Here is a 16,166-nt window from a genome sequence, read left to right as displayed (position 1 = left end):
GAGCGAGTTGTTCTTTTGCCAGGAACATTATCCCGTCCTCTGGCACTGCAGAATTACTCCAGCTTCCCCAAAATCACTGCTTTTATTAAGCTTTACTGAGCTGCTCTGTATTGGCAAAACCTTTGTAGTAAAATAATTTTCCATCAAAATACACAGCACTGTAGTGCTGTGTAATGAAGAGCTGTAGGACAGGCTTTAAGAGGCACGGTACTTTCATCTGAAAAGTCTCCTGAAATTCTTTGAACGTTTCCAGGGGATTAATGAGGTATTTTGACAACACACGAGGAGCGTCTGGTTTTCAAGAAGCCTTATAAGAGGGAAGATTCATATTCTTGAAAATTAAACTGTGTATTTTAAGCCACTAAAAATAACACAATTATTAAAAATTTGGCAGCTCTGGAGAAGAAATACCAGCAGATATGGGGAAACACATGGAATTACTGAAGAGCGTCAAACTTGAGTACACACATTTCACAGCATTTCAACATGACTTAAACACCAATTTTAACAGCTTAATTGAATGTTTCTTATTAAAAGGTATCACATATGAGCTAAAGAAAGAACAAGCTAAACTAGCAAGGGTGTAACTAAATCAAAAGCATTATTCTTTGCAAGTTGGGTGGATTAACTGTGCGTGTTTGCATCACTCCCTTTATCCCTTTCAACAACTGTTAAGGTGTTTGGAGGTTTTCAAAACCTCTGGCAATTAGTGGAACAGAGAGTGTTCTTGCCTTTTTTTTTTTTTTATTTCCAGGACACACTAAATGATACCATTTATGTAAATTTAGAAGAACATTCATCGCACACAGCAAAATTAGAACAAGTGAATCGCTACACCTACCATTTTTAAAAGCATTTTAAAATATTTTTAGGGCATATTTATGCAAACTACTAGTCCTTTTAATGCTTTAATGCATTGCAACAAGGATATTAGTGTATACATAAGGATTCTGTTCTAAAAAGATTTAGTGTAGAAAGCGGACCTCGAAAGCCTCACTTCCATAAACACCTCAATATTCCGGAAAACCCAGAGTGCTTAAATCTTTGAAGGTCTACCCTTATTTAATCAAGCTGGGCAAGAAACACGTTGAGGAGGCATTTTGAAAAAAATTTATAACCCACTTCCCATGAAAATATCCACAAAAAGTATTTATACATGCATTTAAGCAAGCTGATATCTTGGGTGTTTGCAATACTGCCCGTGACAGGAGCGAGGAATGGGATCTGCTAATCAGCGTCAGGCCACAAGACATTTTAAGTCTCCCTAAGCACTCCTACACAATAATTTTTTAAAATAATAATTGCCTTTAGAGTGCAAGCGGTTGTACACGAAAAAGCTGCTTCCTAAATTCTGCTCTTTTCAAACTGCACTGAAGCTAAATATTTTACAGAGGCAGCATCTTTATAATGCTTCTGGTTGAACACTACTTTCTGTGGTTAAGTCTCATTATTTATAAGATCTTCTCCAATATCCAGTTTTAGAGACTTGGCTTTTCTCAGGTCTTTCAATCAGCAAGTGGGGAAGAGGAAAAACCCAAAGTGTTCTGTTTCTTTCCTCAGGAATGGGGATCTACTCATTTTTACAGCTCTCCAGTGGTTCTTTTAAAGTCTGCTCTATATTTACAAACAGTATTAATACTGAGGTGGAGGGGTAAGGGTGGGGAGAGAGGATAGACGTTCTGTCATCCTTCTCCCCATTCTCAATAAGGTTCTAGATGTGTTTAAGGGCAAAAAAATTCCACCCCAATATATTAGTTTTCTTAATCCTTTTCTTATGATCTTGCTTGCCTGGCTAGGGAAATTATGCAAAAAGTAATAAAAGTTCTAATTCAATTTCCATGTTAAGAGGTGGATTTGGGAAAAAAATAAATATATATATCAGAAACCATATTCTTTGTGTTTACTAAGAGATATGCACTCCAACATTTAGTGTCACGGAGCTGGAGTTAAAACCAGAAACGGCAAAGATAATTTAGCTGCATGAATGCCTGCTCTTCAGTAAAATGCTGCCAAAATTAAATAGGAATGAAACAGCACTTTGTAGTCATTGGTCGCTCAGCGGGGTTTGCGTAGTTAAAAACCTAAGTGAAAAGGGTGATTGACCTACATTGCAACTAGCTTAGCACAGCTGTACTTTCATATTTCTGCTGCATCCGAGGAAGCTCATTATTTAATACAACTGAGTTGCATGTAATTGTCGGTCTTTTATTTCACACTTCCAGGGGCCAGGTATTAATCTCAAGCATGCAGCGGGCGTTACCGTGCATCTGGAAACATCCACGGCTGCCCATTTGCAGGCAAGGCTGAGAGAGAGGATTGCACACTGAAATTAGGAGGCTGCCCAGGGGTAGGAGAACCCCACAGAAATCAAATGAGCAGATGGAACAGAAAGCAAATCCCTTGGCACCCCAAAGGCAAACGCTCTGCTGTTTCCCTATTGTTTTGAGCAGAAGCAGCCCAGAACGTGCAACCAAAGCACATTTCACACAACTCGTACCTGAGGTTTAAATAAGTAATAACATTCCAGTTAACAACCAGTTTGACATGTTAACAGCCCAAGGGCTGTTAACATAATGACTGGTCATTAATGGCAGTAATGACAGATTTCAAAGGGAATATTGTGCTTGCAAATGGACACGCTGCCAGTCAGAAGAGAGGACAGAGCAGGATAGGCTGATGCATTAAGATGTCACCGTACAGCTCTGGAGGAAAAGAAGGGGAGGAAAAAAAAAAGTTCTTGCATATTTCACTTCGTATAAATGGACTTGAAATATTGGCGTAAACCTAAGTTCCTCAAATTAAGTCTTCACTTCCTAACCCAGGAGTGTACAAGCAGAAGACAGAAGCCTGCAGGGGAATTATCCTCTGCATATCATTTTCGGGGAGTGTGTTATTGCTAACGCCGAGCCCTCTCTTTGCCCAAGTCAGTTCCCATGCTCGTTAACAGAGAGGAGCTCGCTCCTGCCACGGCCACCCGGCACCTGGGGAACCGCTGGAGTGCCGAGCAGGAATAGCATCCCAGGGCAGAGCCTCTCACACCCACAGCACCCTTCAAGCTCCTTCCTTCATTAGACATTCCTTCCGTTCCCTCAATCCCTCCCGATCCGGAGGAAAAGGGTTTAATGTAGTATAATTAACTAATTTTACCAAAGGAGACAGCTAAAGCAAAGCAAGTTTTGGAGCTCTGAAGATGCAGAGTATTTATAAGGAGCTCAAAGTGGGGACCTCAGGGCTCAGCTGCAGCACGAGAGCGTACATCAGGGCTGAGGGAGGGTGCAGCTTTTTTGGCAGGCATCTCTAAATGAAAGATACTGGAAGTATTTTTGCAAACAGGCAAAGACACAATCACACCATTTACGAACTTAAACATGAATGCTGAAGCACCCAAACTGGCTGCATGATTGCTTGTAGCATCTGTAGAATGCCTGTCTTATTGAAAGGCATAATGAACACTGAGAGACAAGTTAATAAGCAATTTTACTCTTTATAGTATCGTTCAAGCCACATATCCTCTAGAGGGCACCACATAAATTAATAGGAAGCCAGAACAGTTTTATACGCAGCGCAGGCTCCCTTTATGGTTAAAAAGACAAAAAAACCCCAAGAAGATAGTTTGAAACCATAATCGAAGTCTAATGTGATCATTAGTACAATGCAATTTGTTCCTTAAATTCATATCAAGTGGGTTGCTAAATATGAAAGCTTATTTGACTACAAAGCTAGAGAAAATTTAACTAGTCCGTACATTAGCACTAAAAAGATCACTTTTATAGGTTCACTGCATAACTAAGTAGATAAGATGCAATGAGGCAAATGACTATCTGCAATTACCTTAAGTGCATCAGTTTGAAGTTTAGTGTAAATACCAAGTTTAAATCTATGCACTCACAAGTATCACCAAAAAGAAAAAATCACAACGAAATAGCTTCATTAAGATTCAACAAATCCAGAGACAAAAATCAGAAACATCTTAAAACCAGTTATAGGATTTCTCCTGTATGCTGGTTTCACATGCAAAAGTAAAAGGTGTTATGTATGAAGAAATAAATGAAACACCAGTTTGAATGTGATCATGACAAACAAACAACAACAACAAAAAAATCTCCTTTCTCTGAATCACTTAGTATGAGTTGTAACAATCTGTTAGCAAAATATTTACTCCTGTTAAACCCTCCAAGACCAGAGAGCACGAGTGTGTGTGAATGCATCTGTGCTGGGGAAATGCTTTGCTCATATCTTTGCTACCACATCATTTCTGGTTTTGATTTTAAACATTTGATTTCAAAATATTAGATCTGCTGCACTAGCACTAGGGAGATTCAGTAAGCTCAAAGTCTCCAGTAAATTTGGAACTCAGATGAAACAGCCATGGCAGTTCTGTCACTCCTGCAGGCATTTTTTGCACAAAGATTATTAAAATTGATTTTAAAAATCAGGATGTTACTTCCCTGTACCAAAACCTTTTTCAAACCCTCTCTACACACACCTAAAGACCACAAGTGACCTAAGCTCGTGTACAACAATTCCCTTCTGTTCCACCAGCTTTTCAAAGTGAGGTTTTGTTACCTACTGCTTTGGCAGCTTTAACACATCGGGTTTAAGATGCAGCCTCTACACTGAGTTCCCAGCCCTCTATCTTGGGTTCAGTTCAGAGCTTTAATAGGCAGCAGAATACTTTTACCATTAAGTCTAAGCCCATCTGAAGAACCTGATCTGCCTTTCGGTCCCAGCTCAACAAATGCACAGTGGATTTTTGAAGGTTTTTGTTCCACCCTTTTTTTCTAGAAGTGGTTACATGGAGAGCCAGAGTACTGACAGTTGTCAGTGCTTTAGTCCTGATCCCTCTTCCTACCTACTCATGGTGTATAACTTGGGAACTGATCAGTGTGTGGGAACCTCCTATTTGGAGCCTGTAGTTAAGCAGAACTTGGAAGTTAACACATTCTAAAAGAATTTTAATTTTCCCCCAATGTATTAACGACTTCGATGTCTCTTTAAAAGGAAAAGGCTTCACTGAAGGGGCAGGGGAAATATTCCCAGAAGTTCACCTTAGCCTGGAGCAGCTGGTCTCATGAGACCCCCTCCAGAGGGAATGGAGGAGAGGTGTTACTGTAGGGAATAGGTGCTCGGAATCACCCCAGAGGAGTCTTTTCTCTCTATTGACTATTGAGAGCCCAGGGACACTAAACCTCCCAGTTAAACTCCATTCCTGCAAAGCAACCCTATTGACACACGATGTGTAGATAAACTACCCTGGTGCTGCTCATCCATACTTTGCTACGAGTTATTCCTCAAATACTTTTGAGAATGTAGGTCCACAAGCAAACAAGAAGAGAGAAAAGCAGGTGCTGATTTGCTACCCCTAATAGGTGGCCAAGGTTAGCCAGCATCCCACCTGGCCTGCCAGCTGAAAGCAGGAGCAGTGTGGCTTGGAGTTTACGGCTATTAAAAATGGGGAATTCAGTTATGGCTATTAAAAATGGGGAATTCAGTTGGCTATCCTGGCCCAGCTTCCAACAGCTGAGTGCCAGCCTTCCTAAAGCTTGGGTGCCACAAACGAAATCCCTTGGCAAACTAAGAGGACAAAAGAGAAGACGGGTGAAGCGTTCCCCACCTGCAGGGCTCCAGCCCTGCCCTGAAGCTGGTGAAAACCACAGGGCTGGTTTCAGGCTGTGACACATGGCCACCACCATGCTGCCAGGAGGAAGAGTGGGAGCAGGAGAGCATCACCTCTCCAGCAGCACGGTGCTGTGGGGAGCAGGGGGGAATTACTCTCCTCTACACCAGCATCAGCGCCATAAATCTGGCAGCCACCTCCACAACCTACCCGTGTGCGCTTTTTGACTCAGATTTTAATTCAATCTCCACATTTCAGTATTTGCTTCCTCATCTCCTCCAATAGTCAGCCTTGCAGCCCTGCCTGTGTGAGAGCAGCTCTGTAGGAAGGGCCGAGCAGGTTTTCCCAGCTTGCCAGCGAACGGAAGAAGGCCGTGACCTACCTCAGATAGTCTCTGCGACAAAGGATAAGGTTGGCTTTGGTGTACAAGGTAGAGCCCACCTCCCCCAGGCGACAGTCACAGCAGGCACATTTCAGGCAGTCCTCATGCCAATATTTGTCCAGGGCCTTTAGAAGATATCGGTCTTTAATCTTACGGTTGCAGCCAGCACAACCTTTCGGCTTGGTGTCTGGCTGGACTGAGAGCATTTGTATACCTGAAATACAGTAAGACAAGAGAAGACTGAAAATAGATATTCTCTCAAGTGCAAATAAACTCTTGCCCTTCTCTTCCTCCACCTCGCTGCTCCCCCCGCCGCCACCCCACATCCAGTTCATTTAAAAGTCAATGGTGTAGGTAGGATAAAATAACCTAGTCAGACCACAGCGAGCTGAAAACAAGGCTAAGATAAATTTGAGAGCAGAAACTTCCACTGCTCTATGTTCCACAGCTTCTCTTTAACACCTCATTTACCTGGTCACTTTGCTGAAAAGAAATAAGATTAAAAAAAACATAACACGAAATGTTAAAACAGTCCCGTTGAAAAGTCGCCCGATTTCAGCCACAGTATCCAATATTTAGCAATGCAAAATTTAAATAAACAGCACATCTCCAATACTTGTCAACTCAAAATTTAAATAAACAGGATGTCTATATGGAAAACATACTTAAATCCACATATTTGCACTTATTTGCATTATCTTTATAAAATATAAAAGAAGTTCAGCTTTTAAAGAAGAAAAGATTGGAGCTTTTAGAGACACGGCTCAAGAGTTTCCGAGAGATTTGACATAGAAATTTTGATGCTGTTTTTTAATATTTTAGTTCTTTTTAGACATAATAATGAAGTGATGAGATTTCCAAAGACTGCAGTAGTAGCAACGCCAGTCACAACCTGCACTGGAAGGACCTCCTGAAAAATCTGACTGAAAATAATCTGCACAAGGTCAGAGAGGTTCTAGTTTGTCAGGAAAAACAAAATAAAAATGCTGCCCCGCTTTCCAATCCCAGTTTTAGCCAACAGCTACTTCGGGACAAGCAGTACAGTGGTGTCCATTAAGTACATATACACCTTCTGATGTAATAGCTGAGAGCATTTAAAAAACCATTCAAACTCCTGAAACACTGTTTAATGGACAGAACCAGCGAAAAGGGGAACACAGCTGAGTGATGTTACTCAGAGCGACACAGCCAGCTTCCAGGGATCCATTCAAAAATCAATTGCCCTCAGCTTTACAGTAAATGGGGAGAGGTCACAGCCCCAAAGTGCTCACAGGCTGGTCTCTCTGCTTAGCTGCATGAACTGCCACCCCAGTGCACTCTGACTAATTCTCTCACTGTTACCTCTTAGGATAAGCAAAATTACTGCCCTGTGGATATTTTGGTGGACATCAAACAGGGACAGGAGAGAAGAGAAGACCCGACACGCTGTTCAGTAGGGGTTACCTCACTGTTTTAAAGGCAGTGATGTAACTTCCAAAAAAGATGCTACTCACTAGAAGGTGTCTGAATAGTGCAACGAAAATTTGTCAAGACTGGGGAAGGAATGCTGCTGTCAACAAGCAAATCCTACTCCAGTGTTAGGGGTTTGGAACCCTATTGTTACCATCCAGAGATCGAAAAAGGTCAAATAGAGTCTCACAGCAAAGAGGAGCAAATTCAAGAGCCCCTCACCATAAAGGCTTTAATACCTGGAGTTAAGAAAGCTTGGCAGTGTCAGCTTCTATCAGCAGACCCTGGCTGGCGCTGTAACACACCACCACAGACAGGCAGGCTCAGAGAGTTGAACACAGACAAGTTGGGTATTGTTTGGTTTGTATTTGCTTTTTTGTCATCCCTCGTAAGAAAAACAGGAAAACCAGTGTAACCCTTGAAGCAATGGCAGAGCATGCCGTTAAGGATGTTAGGGCTGCAAAGACAACGGGCTGAGGCATCCCAGGGAACTCCACACAGCTGTGTGTAGAACACATGGAATTCACAGGGAATTCACAGGGACCGCATGGCCAGTTAAGGGACTTGCCCAAGCTGAGCTCCCGAGTCCCACCTGCAAAGTTGATTGCTGAATTAGAAATAATAATTCCTATTGCAACAGCCGCCTCACTCCTCTCTTTGCTGTGCAGCCTGTCACACACCTTGGGGTGATGCATTTATCTGCTCAGGGGTGTGCAGGGAGTTCTGCTAGCAGACACCCCAAAGCACCCAGCAGTGCTGCTGCACAACATCTAAATCTCATGACAGCAGTGTAAGGTCTCTATTTTTCCGTCAACCAGTATAAAAATTGTCAGTGCTGTCCCTCCCATCACTCCCCAGTTGATGCTCATAGCTCCTCACCACGTAGAGATTCCCAAGATCTGTATCTCATTCCCAAGGGGGAGGATGAGATCCAGTGACCTGCGCTGGGCTCCACAGTCTGGGGCAGATCTGGGAATGAGCACACACATTTCCTCTTGAGAAAGCACCATGAGACAAAGGCTGAGCCTTTACAGCATCTTCAACTGACAGCTGACTCCCCTGAACCCAGAGTACATCCATGAAACAGCAAAGTAACATTGCTACAAATAAGTGACTCAAAGCAGTGAAAATATCAGAGATTTTTGGTAAGGAACCTATACCATCCTGCTGGAACTCAAATAACATCACTTGGTTGAAAAGCCTTAATCTGTAATGTTGCTTATCATAGTAGAGTGTAAATATCCACCAGGTGCCAACAACAGGCTTATCCCCAGATCCTCTCTCTGGCCATGTAGAGGACAAATGCATAAAATCAGCCACAATTTGTACAAACTTCTTGTAACTCAGTTTAAAAAAATAAAATAAAGTTTAGAAACATGAAGGGCTTCTAGGACTTTAATCTTTAGCTCGAGGGAAACCAGAATAAACTAGGAGCTAACACAGTTAAAGGCTTTAACGAAAAAAATCTTAATGTAAAATTTCATCGCCTGATAAGGAAGCGGGTTAGAGAGTGGAGGCTGACAGTCCCTGATCCAGGCTGATCTACTGTCCTGAGCTGTCTGAAGGGAACAAGATGCCTCAGAAACACAGCCAAACAAGTGAATGTCTGAGCAGATTGCAGTAATCAAGCCTGATAATTCCCGAGGTATATGCTGCAAACATGAGGTTATTGTATTACAAATAAAACTGCAGCTTGCACATAGCCTGCACAGCTTTGGAGACACTCACTACATGAGGAAAGTAGGCAGAGCCCTGTCATTCACACTGGTTAGCCCAAAACCCTCTTGTAGGGACAACTGCAAAGGGCAAACACCCCACGGAAGGAGAATTTGCAACCCTGCACGTCTGTTTTCCTGAGGCAGGGAGAGAAGGAGGTGCTGACACCCCACTGGCAGCATCTTCAGATTAGGGATTCTATCTGCAGCAGCTTTTGGAGGGAAGGAATGCTTTCCTCCTCTGATCGATCTGATATCACTTAACATGCAATGAAGCTGGTTCTATTTTATTATTTCAATTTCCCCAAACTACTGCTTCAATTTAAGAAAAGAAAGGAGTGCTTTTTTGGTAGTGTAGAAAGGTTCTAAACAAAGTCAAGAAGTGTTTGACATATCTCCAAATTTGAAAATGTCCTTTTCTTCACATGCCCTGTTTAAATCCCTTCATTTTGACAACAGAACATTTTATTGCTTTTCCCCCCCTGTATTTCCACGAGCCACTATAATGCAGATCACCCCACAGAGCATCTCTCTCCCCTTTAACATTCCCATAAGGTCTCTGATGCAGTTGCACTTTTCAGATACATGCTTGTGTATTTTTAGCTCTCCCTTAATTTGGCAATAAGAATACCTTGCAGCTCACTGTCAGCCAGCTTTTCACAGGCTGCAGTTTAAGCACTCATTTATTCCCTAGGACATGGGAAGGGCCTTTTCAGAGGCTGACAGCACCCACAAACCCATCCAAACAGCTCATTGCTGAAATACCAGGTGGCAGAGCACAGCACTGCTGCTTGGCTGCCTTCCTCTCCCCCTCCCCCAGGAAAGCAGAGCTTATGGAGCACTTTCAAAACATCATACAATTCCCTAAGTGCTACACCCAGGCTGCGAATAAAAAAAAGAAAGAAAAATCAAACCCAGCTTTCCCTTCAGTTCTGCAGAGTTCTACCCATGCTCTGCATCACAGAGCAGATCTGTTCTCAGAACTGAGGAATTTCAGTGCCTAGTCTGTCACTGTCAAACAAACCCTTTTTATTTCACCCCAATATGCTTTCAAGGGCTTCCTCTATCCTTGCCTCTGCTCCCTCCCTTCCTCCACCCCCAGTCCCCAGGATACTGCACATAAACTGCAGAGCTGAGGCAGGAATAAGACTTCTTCATCACCCTTTAGGATTTTTGAAGGGAGAACTTGAAAACCAGACTTGCAGGTTTTCAGATTTCTCTCATTCTCCCCAAATAAGTTCAATGCGACTGACTCCCTCCCTGTTTATTGTTATTATGGTGTGATGAAACACTGTCAACTGATTTGTGACTATGATTTCAGGATAAAGAGGAATGGTTGCTGGAAAAAAGCTAAATTAGGCTCCCGGGGAAGGCAGAGAAGCAAAAATCCATCTCACTCAAATCATCTCCCTTCTCAAAAATCAAGGGGAATGAGGGTTTGATGTAATGAACTATATTGTGTTAGTGATTTAGAAGCATCTGTAAGCGAGATTAGTCCCTGATGGTGCTGAGCATGGCATGAGACACTCAACTCAGTTCTTGTTTGTGGTACAGGCAGTCCTTGGGAGGACGAGTTGTGTTATGCACTGGATCTCTTACAACTTTTAAAGACCACTCTTCCCCCCTTTTTCAGAAGCATGCACAGAGTTCTACCAAAAACAGTAGCACAAACAGCACAAAAGGGCAAACTTGTCTCTATTTAGGAAAAAAAAACCTGAAAAATCAGTTCAGAGCAAATTAAGCATTGGGTGCATCAGTCTGTAAAAGCAAACTGAGAGACAACATGCAGTGAACAGGAGAGTTAGGGGTCCAGGAAAAGATAAAAAGAATACTTTTCTAGTGCTTTCCCACTTTGTAGCTTCATCCTAAAAGCATTCAGAGCTCCAGTAATTCAGGGCAACACACACAGACTCAGAAGGAAAAAAAAAGTTGAGGTTTCAGAAGCTAAGAAACATTTCAGAACTCATATGTAGCGCATCAGGAGTCGTAACTAGTTTTAGATTGGCATGTAAATTGTTCTGTGGAAAATTCTTATTGCCTCCGAGACCCTGCTATTCTGAGTTATTTGACAGTTTAAGGGAAATCATAATTAAAAAAAGAGACATAAATAATAGCCTGTGCAGTGTGGTGCACAGAAATAAGTGGAACCATTTCATTTAAACTCTGGTGAGCTTTTAATTGCCTGGATTGCATTGTGAAGCAGCCTAACGGTTGATTGCCTCCATTATGCTCTCTTGTTCTGTGCCATTCATCCGCACAGGCTCAGCTTCTGTAGTTAACACAACAAAGTAACCGCAACTCCATAACACTCGGGGTTTTTTTAAAAACAAAAGTAAGGATTTCAGCACGCTGAATATAGCCTCTCCTGTATACTTTTGAGTTAATTTTCCATGGTATATAACTAGACTTCACCTCCTGCCCCTTCTTCTACAGAGGAATCTGGGTTTTTTTCTTATTTTTTTTTTCTTTCTAAATAAAAGATATGGGTTGGGAAGGAGGGGATAAAAAAAAAAAAGGAAAAGAGAAGAGGCTAGGCAAAAAATAAAAATGGGAATGCAGTCCCACAGCTGGGAGCAGTGATACAGATTAAAAGAATTTGGCCAACATGGCTAGTCGATTGCCAAGAGACACCAAACAAAAGATTTCTCTTCTTCTTTCCCCTTCTCTTTTTTGAAAGCTAGATTGGGCCTAAAAGCTTGTTTCTCTCTGTTCACTGGCCCAGAGCATCCCTGCAGGCTGTAGCCCCCTAAGGGACAGCACGGCAAATAGATGTACCCAGATCTCAGGGACTGGAGCTGCTGAGCTACGTTCCTACCCCTGGCGTGTCCCCCCCATGTCTCTCCCCCAGACCCCCCCTCCTTTTTTAGAGCAGTGGTGCTGGGAACCAATTTGATTCCCTTTTTCTCCAATGCAGCTGCAAGGCTCAGAGATACTGACATTTTTCCACTCTTATCAGTTTAATTACAGTTACCATGGCAGCAAAGTGCTAGTGCTTGGCAAAGGCCAACAAGAGATTTGCAAGACTGAGTTCAATTTTGATGCAGCTCACATGCAAAATAAAAAAAAAAATAAAATAAATAAGAAACATATACTCCACAACAAAGAATCCCTTTTCGGAGTTAGACGCTCAAGCCTTTTATGCCAATTCCTTCCCGAGCATCACAAGCACGGGGAGAGGGAGGTGTGGGGGCCGGCACGTCGCGATGTTTGTTGCACCGGGCGAAAGGAATCGCTTTAAAGAGCGGTCCTACAGGGCTGTCCTATGGGGAAGCGGTGTTTGGGCTCTGCTGGCAGCACACGCCGGCAGCGCGGTGAGGATGGAGGAAGAGGAAGGAGAGGAAGGAGGAGCCCCCCCGCCTCCCCCCGGAGCGCACAGCGCCGGCCGCCGCCGCCTTACCAAAACTTTTCTCCTTTTTCTGCATGAGTTGATTTACGGGCGCCTGGAGAGCTCCTTCTCATTGAAGCACCAAATCCCGGCAAAAGTAGCGAGCGCTTCCTCGGCTCGGGTCAAGTGAGCGGGAGCGCGGCGCGCCGCAGCGGGGGCGGGGGGCGGCGGGGCCGGGGATGAAGATGAGGATGAGGACGGGGATGGACGGGGGGACGGCACACCCCGAGCGGCGGCGGCGAGCGACAAAGCCACATGCTGCCCTAACTCTGCCGTAAGCCTATAATCCCAGCGGTCTCTTAGCTTTGTTGTAACAAATGGGTTTGATTAAACTGTCACATGCGGCGTTAGCATACCGTGTCGCGCTCGCCGGGGAGGGAGAAGCGGGGGGAGAAGAGGGAAAAAAAAAAAACAAAAAAAAAAAAACCCAAAAAATAAGGAAAATAATTTAAAAAATAAAAAATAGGAGAAAAGAGGAATGCGGGCAGACAGAAGTAGCGCTGCTGCCCTTCCCTCTGGAAGAGGAAGGGAGGACGCGGGAGCCCCGAGCCCGCAGCCCGAGCGCGTCCCTGCCGCCCCCCGGGCTCCCCGCCCCGCTCTGCCCAAAGGGTTAACCCTGCACCGAACCAGCTGCAAATTAAACTGCTGTACGGGGAGGCTTGTGGATTAAAGCCGGGCAGTGGGAAATTAACCGACTCCCTTGGTAATTGAGAGCGTGTTTCGAGAAGCTCTGGAAGAAGCAAGAATAATAATAACAATAATAACGGGGAGGGGGGTAGTGGCGGGGCTGCAATTCATTGTTAACTTTGACTGCTATTTCTCGAGACGTGCAGTCGGAGGGGGTTTCGCTCAGCATCCTCCGCTTGCATGTATTTCTTGTCTCATCATAAAAATAATGAAGCCTCACATGATTTAAACAAAACAGTCTCAGCAGAGCTGCAGCTCGAGTGAAAGTTGCAGTGCAGAGATATGTGTGTGTGTGTATTGCAGCCCCGGCTTATGACTCAGAGAGGGAGAGAGAGAGAGAGAGAAGGAGAGAGAGAGAGTGATGCAGGCACACATACACAAATGACCCAAAGCTTATGTACACAGTTGCCTCACTTACCTTCTCAATTAAGCGATACAGGGGAGGCAGTTCAATAAGCACAGTGGCTGCTTTGTAGCTCTTCTCCTTGGAAAAGGTCAAAAAGAAGCATTGTTTGGGGAAAAAAATAAAGAGGGGGTGGGAGAGATGGGGAGGGAGATCGCTATTCTTTAAGTTTAAAATAATGAGGTCCTCAAGGATCCGCCAAGTAATTGTGTTGACCGCATCCGAGCTACAGGTGTCCTCCTTTTAGTATCTTGCAGTCCAAGGCTGTCTGTCTCCGTCCTGGCTGAAGACAACTTACCTAAAGCAACGTGTGAGGAGCCGAGTTGAATGAAGTCAGGGCTTTATCAGCTGCAAAATGCAATCCCTTACCAGCCAGACATAATACAGCAAAAGAAAAGGTCACTCAGTTATTACTGAGCCAGCAGAGCCCAGGCAGCTCTTGTGGAAGACCACAGAGAAGCAGCTCCCTTCCGATTTAAGGCTATTTACCTCTCTCCCCCTCCACCCACCCACCCACCCTTCCTCTCCCCCCTCCCAACTCCCCCTTTCTCTCTCTCTCTCTCTCCCTCTCGCTTTCTCTCTCGTTCTGCAGCTCGCTCAAGTACAGCCGCCCTCGGAAAGTGCAAAGCAGCCAGGAGACAGATTGGGCTTTGTTGGTAATTTCCCATGGTGAAAATTTACAAGCCTGCAAGTGCAGTCAGCAAAACCACATGCATATGCTAGACACAAACACCAGGGACACACACGCACATGCACACACACAAGTGACCTCTGCCGAAGCGGCTCGGGATCACCTTCCCAGAGAGTGCTCCAGCAGCACACCCGGGCAGCCAGGGGGGCCCCAAACCCCCCACCCACCACCACTCCTCCCAAAATACTTGGCTCCAACAAAACCAGAAGTTGCCCACGCAAAAAAAGAGGGGAAAAAAAAAAAAAAAGCAAGATACATATCTCTCTATTAATGAGTAATGAGAAAAATCCCTGAAGGTGAAAACTCTGCCTCTCTCTCGTGTGCTAGGTTTGAGCTGCTCAGTGGAAACTCCGCTGTGAAAGTTTCCTGCTCCCCGCACGGTCCCTGGCTGTGCCAACCCCGGGTCCCACCTGCCACATGCCACCCCCCGACTGCACTTTTGGAGCTGAACGCTGAAGGAAGCCAAGCCATTCCCCCCTACAGCATCCTCGTCCCAGGAGCTGAAGGCAGATCCTTATCCTCTACCTAGTGTTGGAGGGCAGGAAAAATAATAGATATGGGGGTTGTTAGAGGTGCTGAGCACCCCGACCACAAGACAGACAGACAGACACACAAGAGGTAGAGCACACTTTGATACCCAGTCATGCTCACAGATGACTGTTTCTTCGTGTTTTGTAATAAAGATGTTGAGCCTAGCCTACTGTAAATAAAGTTAAAAAAATCCAAAGCATCTTCCTCTAAGAGCCATCTGCAGTTGGAGAAAGACCAGATTAAGAATTTGTGAATACAGTTTTCAGACTTCAAAGTGAATATCTGTTGTCTGCTATTAGAAGCACCACGCTAGATTTCCACAAAGCTTTGAAAGATGTCAGCTTACAATATACCCTAAATTTGAATGACACTCATATTATAGAAGTCTTTCAAGACCCAAGAAAGATTTAAAAGCATTGAAGTGCCCTGCCATCTACACCCCTCCCTCGTATAATCCAGCAGCTCTAATAAAAATCAAAGCAACCTCAGAAATGTATATGTTCAGGACAGGTTCCCCCACCTCCCCCCCCCACACTGTAAGCTCCTCTCTTTTTTTTTTAATACATATAAATATACATATATAAAGGTTCCTGTAACAAGCATACTGTGCAATGAACAATTCCTGAACCTCTTTGCCCCCTCTCCCTCTAAGTAGCAACAAAACTCAGCCACGACCAACCTGAGCAAGAACCCGAAAAGCACAACCAGAGGCAGCAGACTAACAGAGCCCCTTTCTGCTGATTTGATCTGCACACAGAGAAAAGCCAAACTTAACAGAAACCTGCTCCTCTCCTGCACGCACCCATAGGCTCAGGAGAGCCTGGCTTGCCTCTGTTTATAGACTACCTCTGCCACAGCCACTCTGGAAATACAGCAGCGTGAGTGTGCGTGTGCCTCTCTCCACCAATGCACTTGGAGAAGGAGAAGAAAAGAGGGAGGGAGAAGTTATGTGTGGGGAAAGGGAGAAATAAAATCAAAACAAATGGTACAGCTAATGAGGACAATTAAATTAATTATGTTCAAGGAGATGAGATTTTTTTTCCCTCCAACTGTATGATCTGTTACCCCTCGCTGGCAACTGCTGCTCTGTAATTCATGGCAACTGATTAGTGCATCTATGCAAATCTTTGTTTAAATCATTCAACTAATTAAATGATGGGATTATTCCTCTGCCTACGGTGACATCATTCGCAGTAATTAGTACTCTATTTGGACTGTGGCAATAAGATACCCGATGTCAACACCAACCTGCAAAGACATTAACCACTTTGTCACTTTGTGTGTGTGTATGTGTGTGCATGTGCGG

General features: G+C 44.1%; 1 protein-coding gene across 3 annotated transcripts in view; it reads right to left on the bottom strand.

Annotated features, from left to right (window-relative positions):
- LMO3 (LIM domain only 3) overlaps positions 1-14,086 on the bottom strand; it is a 59,285-nt gene extending 45,199 nt beyond the window's left edge. The window contains exons 1-3 of one of the 3 annotated variants that reach the window (XM_058804989.1): positions 13,937-14,086; positions 13,654-13,719; positions 6,000-6,213 (exon numbers count right to left, since the gene is read on the bottom strand). In XM_058804989.1, coding sequence (XP_058660972.1) covers positions 6,000-6,205 — 206 coding nt within the window. In that variant the 5' untranslated portion in view covers positions 6,206-6,213; positions 13,654-13,719; positions 13,937-14,086. Of the gene's footprint in view, positions 1-5,999; positions 6,214-12,560; positions 12,751-13,653 lie in introns of those variants that run through there. The other 2 variants (XM_058804988.1, XM_058804987.1) reach the window with 2 other exon arrangements.
- Positions 14,087-16,166: the final 2,080 nt, after the last annotated feature.

The sequence above is a fragment of the Ammospiza caudacuta genome, chromosome 5 (genome assembly GCF_027887145.1).
Source record: "Ammospiza caudacuta isolate bAmmCau1 chromosome 5, bAmmCau1.pri, whole genome shotgun sequence".
In the NCBI taxonomy this organism is placed as follows: domain Eukaryota; kingdom Metazoa; phylum Chordata; class Aves; order Passeriformes; family Passerellidae; genus Ammospiza; species Ammospiza caudacuta.
This window is presented reverse-complemented; position numbering and strand designations above follow the sequence as displayed.